This window comes from Euwallacea fornicatus, chromosome 2, assembly GCF_040115645.1.
Source record: "Euwallacea fornicatus isolate EFF26 chromosome 2, ASM4011564v1, whole genome shotgun sequence".
Lineage (NCBI taxonomy): Eukaryota > Metazoa > Arthropoda > Insecta > Coleoptera > Curculionidae > Euwallacea > Euwallacea fornicatus.
The window spans coordinates 2,027,126-2,043,669 of record NC_089542.1 but is presented as its reverse complement, the minus strand read 5'-3'; the positions used below and the strand labels follow the sequence as shown (position 1 = coordinate 2,043,669).

Sequence of the window (16,544 nt, the reverse complement as noted above, 5' to 3'; positions counted from 1 at the left end):
GCGCTATTTGTATGTAGATTTGATCAAATGCGTCGCAAAAGCGAACTTAATTATATCAATTGATTAGAAGCCAGTTTGGATCCGGTCCTGATACGTTGGAAAATCGTCGCAGGTCGGTCTAGACACTGAAGACGACCCGCATCAACTTTTATCGAAAATTCGTCACATTTTTGGCTTAACTCTAGATGGGAAATTATCGGAAATTCTTATCGATTCCGGCACGTGAGCTTTCGCGACTATTCTGTCTCCAAATTTCTTCTCAACCCACATCAATTTTTACTAGAAATTTTACACATTTTTCTCAGATTTGCCATAAATAAGAAACGATAGGGAGTTTTTATCAGTCGGCACGTAAGTTTATCAGAAAGTTTTCGCAACCGCTTTGCCTTGGAATGTTTCCTCTCCCTCTTGAATTTGCCAAGAAAACAACTAAAGCGTGAAAACTGCCTTCAACTCTAACTAAAACACGTTAAAAAAATCCTTTGGGGAGCCATAAATTCAGCCCTAAACTAGTTGTTGATTCACTTGAAGAATTAACACTTTAACGCCCAACGACATCGCTGCCGAATCGACGAAATATTTTCTACGCGAGTGTTTCCCCTCAGCAGTCCCGATTTCCCTCAAACACCTCAATGGGCAATTTTTTACCCATATTGGAGTCTGGTCCGTCAATAGATCCATCTTTGCAAAAACGCACATGCTAATGACGATCACTGCTCAGACAATTTGCATCTGCTTAAGCATTTTTTTCTACAAAACACATATTTGCCAATGAGTAATTGCATCCCAAGAAACAGGAAGCGGCAGCTGCAAGAAGTGGTCAAGAAGCAAGGACACAGTACAGATTCCATCTACTGGTAATTGGTGGCTTAAGTAGAATGGCTGTATAAGTACGCGATGAAGGTGAATTTAGTGATATTGATAGTTTTTGTGTGGGCTGAGTCACATTCTGAGAAGAATTTATTAGCTTTCGGCATTCAATTTTTTAGAAAACCTGGCTTCTTAGGGCTTCTCCGATTTTTACTCGTGCAAATTCGTGATTTTTTTGAGAAAAAAACCCGCTAGGAAACTTTAGCCCCCTTTAGATCCGTTTTTGAGGTGACGAAATGAAATAATTTTCCATACTCATCTAGCAGTTTTCATTAACAAGAACGTGAAAATGTCTTTAAATTTAGAGATGCAGCGCTCACCCATTGCCAAGAGAGGTGGTCAATTTTTAAAATGGCAGACAGAGTTTCTGGACACATCCGGAACCGTCCTGCACCGACGTGGCTCGCACATACCTTCAACTCCAGTTTGCACCACCCAAATCCACGCTCCGCACGTCCAATTGAATAAAATCGAAGTTTACAAAAAGCGCATAAACTCCGAATATTTAGGAATTGACACGTCCCGAATTTTCCATAATTTTTTTGGAGGATCCTAGCCTGAAGCTATAAGCTGCGCCTAACGCTTCCGGGCGGCTCAGAAGGCATGCAGACAACGTCCCTGAGCCCGACTCCCCCCTCCCCCCGTTTCTGACGCTTTCATTTTTCCGACATTATTTTAATTGGAGATGACTACTGCGGTACATGATTTCAGACTAAAATTGTTCAGGTAATATTATGGTTTCATGCAAATTAAGCTGGGAAGGTCACACTAGTTTCTGTGGCACTCAACACTGAACAAGAGCGAAACCAGACGGTTCGTGTAGTGCGGTAATTAGGACGATATGAACAAGGCGACAATATATCAGAGCGATGTCTTGCGCGGAATTTAATTAGAAGGAAAATGTACTGCGGCTTGTACGAGACAACAGTTAATAACGACACTTCCAATTCGAAGGGAGTTAATCGATTACGTGACACTATTAACTTGGCATATAAATGATGAAGAAAATTGCATTGCATTTCTATTTTTTTAGTGCGATTTGCGGTATCAATTACATTTCCCCGACCGATCAACTCGTCCTCGTAGTGTCGTTAGGAATACATTTGCCATGCTGAAGAAGATAAACTTGCCGAAAAGGAAAAACTGTTAAAATAATGGGATTTCAGCCTGATGCGTCTCGCCGACAAATGGGATTAGGCGCATGATTTACGGAAGGTGCTGTCTGCACAGCCTTTAATGAATTGTGTTTTGTTTTACCCCCAGTATTACGTTTCAGTAACCTTTTTTTCGGTTTCACCCAACAAGGGTACAATAGACCTAAATATGCCATTTTTTGCCTGGACAGGCCATCTCTGAGTTTCGCAGAAAATTTCAGCCTGAAATCATATGCTGCAGTCGCTGAGTAAATAACGGAGATGCGGACTTCAAAGCAACTGGATGTGCACTAGTGAGCTACGCCTCCTTCTTCGTGGCCCGCTCTGATTGGCTGTTTCGTGCATTCATACTATTTGTAGGAGTGTCCTATTACTTGCGGGAGGGGCCGTTTTTAAATACGCCTCCTTCGATGCGCAGCACGTTGATATGCTCGCAGGAGTAGCGCGACACTTGTATTACGTGACCGCTGCAAGTTTTAGGAGTGGTTATTTCGTGTTCTTTAAATCCGAATGTGGCCACATTCGCTCAGAAAAAAACGCCGACAAAGCATTAAAATGCTTGTGGGAGTGGCCTTGAGCTGAAAATTCGTTTAAAATATATCGATAATAGAGAACTCATCCGGTTGCCACTCCTTCCTTACTTGAGGTACGATTTCAAAGCATAGGCGGGGCACAGGTCACACCCACAGCCAATGCCCTGACTCTGCTGCCTTTTTATGGGCGTGTCGTTACTAATAGTGACGGGACCCACTAACTTAAGGGCAATTACCAGTAGACGAGCCTAGAGGGAACTTTTTAGAGACGGGAAACGTCTTTTTAAGCCCTCCTCTGGGCAGATACCTGGAAAAGTATTAATGCCAGGGCTTTGAGCGTATTAGGCCCAAAGCTTTTGGGTATTTGGATATAAATTTCTACTGCTTAACCATTTTCGGGCGTATAAGATTTCCTAGGCCGTTCCGCATCGGCTCTAATCGAGTCTTATGAATATTAAAGGGAACGGTGTCCTGCATGCAAATCCCGATTAGGGCGGCCACAAAGCCGAAGCCAAATATGACGGAGGCATTTTCGTGCGTGTTTAGCTATTCATTGAAGTTTATACCGAGCGTTCGAGTTCCTAGTTTTGGTGCTCTTCCATCCTTGACTAATCCGCGTGACGAAGGCAGTAATAATAATTTATAGACAATCTCTTAAGGGCCGTAAATAATGAATCATCTGGCGTGGTGCTTTCAGCGAAACGCCGCTTTAAGCAGGTGCAAAACGATTATAAATTACTCAGTTTACTGTCGAATGACAATGAAAGGAAACTACTCGAATCAAATATGGAAAGCTGGATGTGAGGGAAAGGGGGAAGACATCCCGCAAAGCATGAGCTTAGTGAAAACCTTTAGATGCAATTTTCACACCTTCTGAGCCAGAAATGTTTTCGAACGAAAACTTGTACATCATACAATCTAAGATTGTGAAACATGATTAAATTGCGTCAATGAAGTATTAAAATGCAGATTTTGCATTGCACTTTTTGGGTCTTTAGACTCACATGCCCCAAAAGCAATAATATGCAAATGGGCGACCCTTGAGCCCTTCCCTTGGTCCGAAATTATTTAATACAACAGAAAATAGCCGGGGCCGTTATTACGTTTGCGTATAATGGCCTTGTAATGGGTTTTATTGACTGTAAACACAACATGTTTATCGTTTTAATCATACACATCCAATCTGTGGTTTTGTACTGGGAGGTGCAAAACAAATCAGCTTAAATTGCGATAATCGGCTACGGGAAAGGGGGTGTTGTTTACTGATTAAGGAGATATTTTGTGGGCCGTATAATTGGACTATAAAGACCAATAACATGGAGGCAAAATGGTAACGCTTTAAAGCAATAAAAGTACGTAATCTTTCATACCACCATCATCGCGTGGTCATAACACAAGTCTAATCGCTGAAAAGAAATGAAGATGAGTGGGACAACCAGCAATCGCTAGGAACTGGGAAAAACTTGAGAAATACCTTTGTCTCAAATAGCTCACCTTTAAGAGCAAACCTTGGACAAATCTCCAGGTCACCAGACACTATTGAGCAAGGGAGACAAGGTGCTAATCTAGAGGGAATATCCTCGGAAAAGACACTCGTCCAAAAGACAAATGACGCCGGCTCCGAGATTATTAAAATCAATGCGGAATGCGAATCTCTCTAATGAACTACCGTGATTTATCACGCCGAAGACATATCACTTTCGATGACGACTGTTTCTCTCCCCGTGCAGAAATGATTCATTACACACCGATCCATTACGGCTCTGTCAATTAACTCTGCTAAGAAAAGTTGGCTATTCTCGGCCTTGGCAACTTCTACCCACACGTGCCTGGAGGTATGCGTTTTTTTCTGCCCCACATGGCACCTTCGACGACCTTACGTGTCGTCTTTAGTTTATGCTCGCTTTAGTTGCTTCATCAATATTCATAGGTGATTTTAGTATTTAAAGTTGGAGATGAATGGGGGAGATGTGTAGTGAGTGTGTGAAATCCTCCGAGGACGGTAAGTAACTCAGTGTAAGAGAATTCACTGAAGAAAGGGAAGTTCTCGACGCAATGGTGAAGGCGAAGTATTATCCGAAATTATTCTCAAATCAGCAGCTAAATCTTTTTGTGTCCATTATGAGAGTTAATCGATTAAAGAGAAAAAATTCTAGAATATTCGAGAATCATCTCGCACATGAAATATTTGATTTTTGTATTTTCAATTTTAGTGTGCTTAAAAATTATTTTCCCCGAGAATGTCGGTTCCGAAAATTTCTAGAAAATTCCAGAACATTCCTCAGTAATATTCATCAAGTTTTTTTAATAGTGAAATTTTTCTATTGTATTTCACCTTTACCTTCCCTGTCTATCTCTAGAATCTTCCAGAATTTCCAAGAGTGCCTTTTAAAATCAAATCTCGGATCCATAACTCACCTTGAAGGAAACTTTTTTAAGCCAAAAAGTTTCCAAATGTTACTAGAACATTTTCTAATGTTTCAAATCACTTTCCTCCATTGATTCCCCTTTTTTGCAGCTCCTTTATCAAATATCAACCAACAATGAAGCTCGCAATCCTCCTATTGACCCTCACTTTCACCATCCACGTCTCCAGAGCAAATTATCTGAACCAGCAGCCTGTAGCTGTGGCAGAAAGAGCGAGATGCGGTGATTTCCTCAATAAACTTCTCAGCGAAATGTGCGGAAACGTCTTTGCCGGACCCCCTCCTCACAAAAAGTCTGTGATACCCGTCGGTAAGGGTCGAAACATTGTAACTTTCTCAGGGTTCTTAAAAAGTTTTTTTGAAGGTTTCAGTAACATGCTGCAAGATGAATATGAAAGCAGTCCTGATGCCATGGACGATCTGTACGCATTGTACTTGAACGCCATGTGGCGGTACGGTTCCCATGGACGTCGCAAGCGGTTCGACGGCATAGTAGAGGAGTGCTGTCTGCAGACTTGCTCCAGGGAGCAGCTGAGGGAGTATTGTGGCATCAGGCGACAGGGGCGTTAACAATACCCCTTTCCTTTAATGTTATGATTGCTATCATTATCACCGTAATGTATAAATGAAGAATATTTAGAGAGAAATAAAGCGCTGGTCTCGTCCGCCTCGTCCTAGGACGAATAAAATAAATTAGCATTTTATCGCCTTAACTCCCTCGCTGGTTAGATTTATTCCCCCGGAGGCCGGTTGTTGTTTCTTCGCACAATAGCCGCAAATGTACCAAAAGGAATATTTCATTTTCTCCCTTTTTTGTCTTTTTATAATGAGAGTTTCCCTTGAAACTGAATAAATTACCCAAAATTAGGGCCTGTCTATCTGCAAGCTCCTTTTTGTAGTTACTTGATTTCTGCCCCAAGCGCATTTCTGGTGTCCTCTCTAGGAAGTTGCCAATCTTTTTCATAATAGAAAAGATGCAGAGTTTTCGTTTAGTGAAAGATTCGCAACTCCAGCTCGTTTAGTCTCCGAGATATTACTTATTGAAACAATCAATTCGGAGGAACATGTTAGTTTTGGAAGTGACTCGATTCCTGTTTTATCAACATTACTGGTGTCTCTTTAAGAAAGTTCCTAGTTTATGCCGCAATAGAGAAGTTCCAGAGCTATCCTTCAGTGTGGAAGTCACATTTCGGCCTCATTTAGTTTCCAGCAATAATTTTCTGAAATAGCCAAATTGGAGGTGCTCTTCTTCGTAGAGAGTCGATTCTCGCGTTCGGTGCGTTTCTCCCGTGTTTGTTAGTAAGTTGCATTTTTTTGCATAACAGAGGAGGGCAGTGAGTGAAAGGAGTACATCTCCGCCTCACTCACAAATACGGTGATTGCCTTCAGTCTCCAGTGAGATCACCGCTGTGTCTCCCATCTTAGGTATCCTCTGCAGTTTCCAGACCTTCAAAAAGCAATTTCTCAGTTTATCATCATAACTGTACAAAAAAATTGCCTCGAAAAGCTGGTTTTGGGCATAAAAAAAATGACGATTCATCAGTTTGATTACTCGCCTTCCCTTCTTTTCCCCTTTTCGGTAATAAGCTTCGTTTCCCGGCTAAGCGCGGCAACATGACAAAATTCCCGACGTGTCAAAGCGGGATTTTACAGGAACAGAGATTATCTCCCCGACTGACGTGGAGTTATGTCAGCATCGCGATTCTTCCTCCAGTTCAAACTCCATTAGTTCGGCGACGTCTTCGGCTAAACCTTATAACTAGACTAATGAGACGTCCCGATAACGGGATCCAGGATCAGGATCTCGTATCTTCGATCTCGGGAAACGGGATGCTCTAATTGGCTTTCAGTTGACACGGTCACGTGAACCAATTTTTCAAAGTGGAGCCGATGAGGGACGGGCGGGACGGAGAGAGAAAGGGGGGGAGGGGGAGTAAACAGAAGTTTTCTGTCCGGATTATGTGACGTAAGAGGGTAATATATTCCTTAATAAAAAAGTTTCCTATTGGCAATAAAAGGGCGCGATATTTATGTTTGCGGGGGGAAACTTTTTCGCCGTGTACAGCGATATTGGGGGAGGTTGCCCTCTTTGAGGGATGCTGCTCGATTCTTTTTTTATGTGAGGACGTTCATATACATCCAAGCTATTCACTTAATAGCTATGCATCTGAGTCGGCTGCCGGAAATTCTCCCAAGGGACGTCAATTTTCCTGCAAATCGAGAATAGTTAGGGCCGTAAGTGAGCCAAAACTGATGTTTGTATCTCTTAAAATTTTCCTTGAAGCATTAGACATTGAGCACATCGAGGAGCAAGACGGCTTTTTCGGCATCGCCCTTGGGAAATTTCTCGCAGGACATTTTTATCCAAACAGAAGGAACTTAGAGATATAATTGCAAAAATGCATTCCGCCATCCTTCTATCTAAAGCCCTTAATATTTTCTGTAATAGAGCGGCACATAAAGCTACAACTGTGTGCCCCTCCATTGATGCTTCTCTAATTTAATTTTAAAATTATAATTATTATTTTCCAATAAAATTAAAACTAGAAGCCCATCTATCTCTCTCATACCTCTATAGTATTTCTATTCCGATTGGCCCAATATGCGGGCTCTCCTCCCCTCTGTGGCTTTATACATTTAATCCTCAATCTGGGACCATATTCGCCCCCCCAGAAAAGGCTTTTATAGCCGCCATAATCATCATAATCTAGTTCGAATGCGACTGGCGACCCAGGAACTAACCGATCGCAATAAATCCCCCCAACTTCCCCCCAAAGAAAAAGCAGTTTCCCGTGCCCCAACCTTTTGTAAATTTCCTTTATTCGACGGCTTCGGGAATCAACTTTTTGCGGTCCATTTCCTCTATTTAGAAATTTGCATCTGAGGAGGCGGTAACTGAGGATTTATGGCACTTCGTATGATATTGGAGGTTTTTGCGTTTTCGAATCATTTTGAGGCACTTGAGTGGTAATTAATTCGCCACGAAGTTACTTTGCCGAAAGGACCATTTTGAGCAGTTACACGCCACGTGAATCATGCAGTCGTTGAGTGCTGAGGCTCTAAGGACCGTCGGTTTGCGTTAGTTTGCACAAACTGCCTCCATTAATGTCGGAATCTTAGGTGTTTGCTTTGGTCTGGTCTGAAGGGCTCTTAAGTGCGTTTCTGACCCTTGGAAATGGCTGGAAATTCTCTTAAATGCGTGTAGTGTCTGGAAATATATTTGTAAAAAGGAAGCAGCTAGAAGTTTTTAAATTCGTCGAACAATCGATTTACTACCACGAGGAGCGGGTAGACGTTAGCCGAATGCTCCGTTTCACGGCGTTGTAGCTCGGAAACACTGAGTGAGCTGGAAATGTGCATCTTTGACTCTACCGTAGGTCTAACTGCTGCAAAAAATCACAACTTTCTAGATAACAAGAATGTTCCGAGAGCAGCAATCGAGTCACTACCAAACGGAGCAGATCGAGATCCTCCAAAGTGAATATTGCAAAAAATTATAACTTGGAAACTGTGCGAGCTAGGTCCACGTGCCTTTCGCCTTATAGTAACTCTAGGTCCTTTTTATTTGGTCAGAAATTGGGAATTTCCTAGACGATGGAGTAAAGACCTTCCGAAGGCAGCCATCTAGTCACTCTCACAAGGAGTTTGGAGAACTTCGCCGAATGTCACAAAACTCTTTTAATCCGCAAGAGTTAGAATGTTAAATGAGCTAAAGATGTTGGGTTTTCACTTGACGATTTAAATCTTCTCCATTTTGAAAATACTGGCAACTTTCTAGAAGGGAGGACAGAGATGTGCTCAGCAGAAGACGTGGATCTACCGTCGAAAAAATTGCAGAACTGAACACGAAAAACAATTCTAACTGGGATGATAAAGCGTTTGGAGGACTGCTCCTTTCGAGGTCATTTCGTGAAAAATCGATTACTTCCTTAAAGATAGACCAAGAGCGTACTCAGGAGAGCAATTGAGTTGTCATTACCTCGAGGTTTCAGAGATCATCTTTCACGATCCCGCAAACATTTAATAGCCTTAAACTGTTCTTCTTTAAATCTAAGCAGCTCATTAAACCTAATCCAGGCTACATTTTTGCGGCACTTTCGACGGGATAAATCGCTTGCATTGGTTATTTAAAGTGGACGAGAAGAAGGCCAATAAATATTCCTAGACGCCGATAAGGCCCCGCTTTCGCCTTATCCCTCGTTCCTAAATTTTCTTTATTTGATGGGTTTCGAAATCAAGTTTTTCCACGCCATTAGCACTATTTACAAATTTGCATTTTATGGGGGGTGTTTTGGATTTATCGCTCACCGAATCCGATCGAGGCTCATCATTGGCATTCCGGACGCCTTTGCTTTGGAAGCCTGTTTATTGTTTCATGACGGGGATTTTTCTAGAAAGTAAGAATATCGTGGACAAAGGGCGCACTCCACAAGTAATTCTGTTCTTAAAGCAATCGCAGCCGAAGCGTGTTTATCCAGCAATAAAGAGCAAGCACAGGATCCGGCAAACGACTGCATACCTCGTAAAAATCCACTGGAACGTCTGCTTTATTTGCTGTTGCAATTTCTGGGATAAAATGAAATACTTTCGGGACTGGAACTTTTTTCCAGGACAAAATTGCTTGGTGGGAAATAACAAGTTCATAAATACATTATCGGGTGTAGGTTTCTCTGCTCTATCACAACAACGTGATCAATTTGCTCCTGGTTTTTATCTGTTTACCTGACAAAGTTTGCTGGCGCCTCAATCTGGTCTGCCGCTCACAACGGGGAAGTAGGAAATCCAGTCATAACAACCAAACTTTTGCATTTTATTCAATGGTGAAGCGCAGCCGGGCGTGATTTTTGATAAAAGTGACCGAAAGAGATGCATTTGGGGGCATAAAATGTTCGTCTAAAAGAGATTTTTTAGTTCGACATTTTCGGATGGACATATTGCTTTATTTTATGAAGCCAGAGCGACGTGGGACGAGAGTTTTTTAACATTCCATTAAGCGCTATTTGAGTCTGGAGCCGCGCGGCACTGTTTTCCTGCCCGATGTTATCAACAACCTTTTCTTATTAGCTTGAAATGCCCAGTTTCGTCCAATGCTATTCCGGAGGGTGGACGATTAAACCGGGTTAAACGATGCATTGAAAAATATTTTTATCTCATAAAAATAGAAACAGAATTTCCGTCCCGGTTTAACAAAAATCGGAGGTGTAAAAGGCAATGAAGCACCATCGAAATCGTGTATGATTTCGGGCATTAATGAATGCTTTTGTAGTACGTATTGAATTCTGGGAACTAATTAAAATTACCTGTGTCTCTATGACCAACCGGTAACGTTAATTGAGGATTATTAGATCGCAACTCTAAGCTGTGTTTTAACGTTCGATTTATGAAATGCGAATGTGAAAAGTCTAATGTGAAGTAAATTTCTTTTGCATTTTACTTGCACATGTTACATTGATAAATTCATGTGCCCTTTAAAATATTTCGGCACGAATGACCGCCGCATTCACATTTTCCTAGGCATAAAGGAAAAAATCGTAAGCAAACACTGGGGCCTAACTCTTTGTTTTTTGTGTATGGTTGAATACTCTATAGATCATTTTAAAGGAAACACAATTTCGGAACAGTAAGGGCTTAATAAAGCTAACGAATTTGCGGGTAAAGCATCAGCAAACTGAGAGTGATCTTCGACAAACACACTCAGGGTAGCTCGTTTCGGGGGAAGCTCGTGAAATCGATAAAAGGCGCACCATGTCTGTTTTATTCCGGCCATTTTGCAAGTTTTACTCCGATGTTCATTCGATTGAACCCTAAAAATGATTGAATGCTGCCGATGGTAAGAAACAGGAGGAACAGATACAGTTTCGGCGGGGGTAAATTGAGCGAGAGGCTCCATTGATCCCCGCTCCGGCTCAAGCTCTAATATTCTCTTTCACATGGTGTTTTTTGGGCAACACGGTGCAAACAAGCGGGCTTTTAAGACGGGCACAGGTAGAACGTAAATCCGCTTAGAGAAAAATCCATCGGCCTTGCCACAATTAATTTCCCATCATAATCGCATTAAGAGAGGGAAAAATTTTACGGCTTACTAATTGGTTAATTTACCGAAACCGGGGGATTTAATTCGCAAAGTTGTAGTAAGTAATTTCGTTGAAATTAAGTCAAACGAAAACCGATTCCGAACGGGATCGTGCCCAAGGAAACGAATTAATACGAATTAAATCCTTCCAGTCGGGTGGACGTTTTGTCCCGATAAACAGCGGTTTTTAAGCTCGCCCTAGGACAAAGTTTTAAGTGCCCGGGTACCTGTCAACACTAAGTTTAGCGACTCTCCCAAAGATCGATACTTCGAAAGGGCACAAATAAGACAAATTAACTCGTTAATTAATTCATTTACATCCGAGGGGCCATTACCGGGGCCGTAATAGAGCACCGTTCGAACAAATTACGACCGCAGGACGAATTTAGTGTTGTAGAAACCGGACACTGCAAAAAGCTCAATGTATTTCGGAAATGGGCACGGGCATACTCCAAGGAAAACATAAACGAAACCCCTACAACAATTACTGGGATCCATTGATCGATGAAATGCGAAAGTGTTGCTTGTTTTTCACAAATAAACATTAAGACAAGAAACTTTGATTTTTTTCAAAAATGTTTCCCGTTTTGAGTATTGAGAAGTATCTAGTGAGCATAATTCACCACTATGCTCACAAACCAAGGTAACTTCTTTAAATAAAAAAAATTATAATATATTTAGCGAGATGAGTAAACAGTGGTATCAGGTTTCACGAGTCAAACACTAGGATAACAGGTAGTGTCCCATTTGTGTAAACGTTAAGCTACGATGAACTTTTCACTGTTCAACTCTAAGCGATATTGAACCGAAATTGCAGTTTTCCGAAACTTTGAGAAACTCGCTTAGGGTGATGTGGAATAAAAAACTTGAAAGTGAAGTGGAGGATAAAGCCTACATTTTTAGGTGCGGGATGCCTTGTGAAGAATGAAAAATGCTTACCAGGTTAATATCATGAAGCCTGTAGGGCTGCTGATCTTATAGGGTGCTTAGTAAGAAAACTTTAAGAAGTTTGCTTAGTGAAACGTGAATAAAAAATTTTCAATTTCATAAATTCAGTATAAACGCTACACTTAGTGCGGCATTTGTAAGAAGTCACCATTTTTACACCTGGCTGGCAGAACACTGCTTGTGAATACTACAAACTATTTAAGGCTGCTCATCCGGCGAAGCATTCAGTAAGCTGTTCACAACTCAACGCTAAAAGATATCGAGTGAAAATTGCGATTTTGCGAGCAAGTGCAGAGCGAAGTGAAGATAAAAAAATTCCGCCTTGCACAAGTCGAACACTAACGGCACGTTTGGTGTTGCGTTTGTGAAATTAGGGCGTTTGCGCATGCGCCTGTCAGGACATTTTTTCCGGCAAGCCATTGAATGCTGGTTCTATTGAGAATGGACGGCTCACGAAGTGGTAGGTGAGCATTCGCTAACTCAGCAGTAACACGTCATTCAGCGCAAAACTTAAATATTCTTTTTTCGAGATTCGTAAGAGAAATGTCCTTTATTTCATCAATTGAATACTAAACAATTATACAGGGTGTGCCGGAGTTGAAGTGGCAAAGGCCCAGGGGAGATTCCGCTCGGCAGAAAATGGAAAAGAGTTCGTACGAGCAGGGGCCGGAAAGTGCTTCGTTTCCGAGATACAGGATGTAAAGTTTTTTCTTAATAACTTAAAAAGGCTTTGGCCAATTTTAACGAAATCTTTACGGTTTATGTAAACAATTATAAGACGTCTCCTGGACCGATTAGGTTTGATTCAGAGTTCGCAGGGGCCACGTCCACACGCGAAAATCGTTCGTTTTTTTTTCTGGGAAAAATATCACCCTGTAGTTTTTGGCAGTTTTCACGTAATACCTAGATAAATTCGCTAAAAATGCATTCTCTCCCTTTGACTTTTTTTTTAGTGCCGCGCTTCATTTCCGAGAAAAAATGAGAATGCCGTGCCTCGGCACGTCTCGAGCTCCATGAGGAAAAATAAAAAAGGTTTGGAATTAATTTATGAAAAAAATTTAATAAAATTTGGAAATTCCGGTTCAAATCTAATTGGTTTTCAAGCTATTAAGAAGAAGCTCAATTAAAAAGAAATAAAAAACTTAATATCCTGGATCTCGGAAACGAAGCGTTTTCGGACCCGTGTTCACATGAACTCGTTTCCATATTTTCCGGAGGGGAATCTCCCCTAGGGCTTTGTCGCTTCAACTCCGAAACACCCTGTACGGTAGTGGACTGACGACGAGACCGTCTCGATTCTTTCTCAGCAGGCAACCATGAGCAATAAATAATAATCTGTTTAATGCGGATGCGATTTACTCGATTCGCATTAAACTCAATCGAGTTATTGCGCCATTACTCAATTACTTTGAATTAACGCGGGATTTGGGAGGTCTTGACGACGACCGACGAGCAATTAGTCTGCGCCTGACGGGCCGGATCGTGAAACTTACCCAACTTAGTCCGAGAGAGGCAAAACAAAACGAAGTCCGAGCAGAGAAACCCCGCTATTAATCGCTATTGACAGCGGTCATTAGGGGTCGTAGACGTGTTTATTAACTGAACCGATTCAGGAGGGATTTGTCGATGAAAAGTTAATTTTCTGCTCCCGACACGACTTGGCTTGATGGACCAAAATCGACGATGGTAATCGCTTTATGACAGGCAGATTTCGAGATTCTAGAAAACTATTTCAATATGCACGGGCGTATTTCACTCCCCGGCTGTCAACTCCTTTAAACAATCGCACCCACCGAAAGAAATCGTATGGGTTTTTGTGCGGAGGTCGTAAATTTGCCTTCAGGATTTCCCGGCGACATAAATCCCTTAGATTTTTGATCTATCGTCCTACGGCTGTCTGGGTATAAGCAAACAGAGGGCCAACGAAACTATTTATCCGGCAGTACTCCGTGACGTGTCAATTAGTAGCCGAGGTCAGCCGAAAGGTCTGACCGGCCCAGGGAAATTGATTTATGTTTTGCTGCTTTAGGCACATCTTGAAATGCGCCCTGCTGTGGAATTTGCCTAATTAGTCCCTGGATTTGGCAGCCGACCACTAAATATGGATCAATTTTCCTTTGCCGGGAGCTGGTTTGTGACACTTGTTTCGTGAGAAAAACAGGTACCGTTTCTGTTGTGAAAACGCAATTTCAGAGCCTTTCGCCACCGGCAGGCTCAATATTATCGCAAAACGAAGCGATTTCGTCATGAAATCCGTGATTTCGACAACGAAGTCCAAGCCAGCGGTTTAAACCGTTACCTGCCCCCTCCAATTCTAGTGTTCCATAACGTTTTTCACGGAACAACACTGTTGTGAAACGCGCGTTTTCTTCATGAAATCACGCACGTTGATAACGGCGTGAAAATTTCTGGGTTTTCAACAATTTCACGCTTCAACACTAGCATTTAACTCTATTTTACATGTGTTTTCTGAGGTCTATTGCCATTCGCGTCGATAATAACGAACTTTGCCGGTCCGACTGAGCGGTCAATTCCATTCAAAAGCGAGCTAACGAAGCGTGGCTTCGCCTTAAATACGGCACCGAAAGCCGATAGTTGACTAAAAGATAATATTCTGGACTTGGAGAGCTTATAAATTCGATCAATAAGCCGTGAAAGGGGCCACATAAGCGGAACTAAGCCATTTTGTCGTGGGACAGAGACGCTTGTTGTCCGGAATTACACGAAGCAATCGAGGTAGAGAGCTTTTGAATTTCGCCAGAAGAGAAAAACTAACTTGAGCAATCCGTCGTTATCTGCGATAGTTCGATCGAATAAATATTTCGCAAACATGGCTCATCTCCCGAAGTTTGCTTGGCGAAGTTGGTCGGCGCCCGTCTGCAGGTATACCCGTATGATAAAGTTGGGAAAAATAGTTTCCGATTGTTTTGGAAGCTCTAGCAAAGTTTCATGTTTTGCCATCAAGCAGAAAATATTACTCTTGGAATTATGGATGAGATTATACCACAACTTTCATCAATGTTTGTTTCGAAAATTAAAGAAGTTGCTGGAAAAATCGTCACTTTATGCCCTCGGAAGAAAAGTGGTTAATAGCTAAATAAAGGCTCCTAACTTTTATTTGAGAAGAGGACATTGCGGGAAGAGTCGTGCGGTGGAGCTCTATTAGTTTCGGAGATGCCATTTTTCAAAACAGTACGTCGATAAGATCTTAAGAGTAGCGAGTTCACTCTTCGACCTGGCGCGCCTCTGCGTTTGGTTCAGCTAGGCTGTCAATTTCTCCGTTAGTAGATCATAAATGGAGATCGAATTCAGAAAAATTTACCGTCTGTAGCTTAACTGGCTTCGGAGTTATCCTATAATTTTCAAAACTAACGAATCTTGCGAACCTTACGAAGGTCGGTGCAGTAATGACTCCTGCCCCTTTGTCCTTTCGGAATATTTTTTCCTCTTTAAAAAACACATAGAAATGCAATTCAGCAAATCAGACTGTGTAGTTTCTTTTTTATCACGGGGAAAGTCTTCGAAAGACACCAGGCCTGACGTTCCGCCAGTCAGAGACTGTGGAATTCATTGAGGCGCCCAAATCCTCGGAAACGAAAAAACCCTGCTCCACCTCGGAACTGTCCGTGAGTGATTTATCGAGAGTATCGGAGAAGATTTTTATTTTGCTTGTCTTCTTCTGAATGGTTTCCGTTTTGACGTTTATGGTCTCTGATGTGTTTTTAACCGAGATCCGACACTCTTTATGATGATGCAGTAGGTCGTACTTCACTTACCATCCCTTTTCTATGCTAACCACGCCCGGTGTGGCTCAGTTTCGCTGATCAGATGGATACCGGCAGATCAACGTGGCATGAGGCTGGCCAGAGCGTGTGGTTTATCTGATAAAACTTCTCGTCGCAGTGATCGGGCACACCAATTTGGTGATCTTCCGGATCATCTCCTAGAAGATTAAAGATGTTCAAAAATTTAGAGGGTACACAGACGCACAATTCAACAATTTTAGTAACCAATTCCCTGTTAGTTTCGGTGTTACAATTTTTTCAATCCGAGTGTTTGGTCGGATATATGAATTTCTTCCTGGTACTCACTGGACATCCTAATCTAGCCTTCCAGTGCAATTTTTTCTGGAAACTTAAGAATTTTTATGCAGATGAAAGTCATATGGAGTCACGAATAAGCAACGTTTGGTCCTCGTGTCTTCATTAGTTTTGGACATGAATTTTTTGAGGTGTTAGTTGGATACTTCTACCTGGAATATTTCTGTAATTTTCCCTGCAAAGTCAAGAATTTTTAGGCTACATATAAATCGACCCTGTGATATATCGGGATTTTGGAGGTGATAAAGTAAAATTATTAAGCGACTGCCGGTGAGTCATTGGGATTCGCCACAATACCTTCCTCGATACCCGATTCAATCTAAATCTAGCGTAAATATTGCACGAAACGAGTGACAGGATGAAAAATATTTTTTCTGAATCCCACAAGGTTTTTCTACCATAAATTCGCGTATGTCGGCCATACATCACCGGAAATATAT

At 41.8% G+C, this 16,544-nt stretch overlaps 1 protein-coding gene across 1 annotated transcript; it reads left to right on the top strand.

Annotated features, from left to right (window-relative positions):
• Positions 1 to 4,475: 4,475 nt before the first annotated feature.
• LOC136344532 (uncharacterized) lies at positions 4,476 to 5,676 on the top strand. The gene is made up of 3 exons (XM_066292078.1): positions 4,476 to 4,559; positions 5,076 to 5,293; positions 5,348 to 5,676. The coding sequence occupies exons 2-3, from the start codon at positions 5,101 to 5,103 to the stop codon at positions 5,551 to 5,553; spliced, it is 399 nt and encodes a 132-aa protein (XP_066148175.1). The 5' UTR covers positions 4,476 to 4,559; positions 5,076 to 5,100; the 3' UTR covers positions 5,554 to 5,676.
• The last annotated feature ends 10,868 nt before the right edge of the window (positions 5,677 to 16,544 follow it).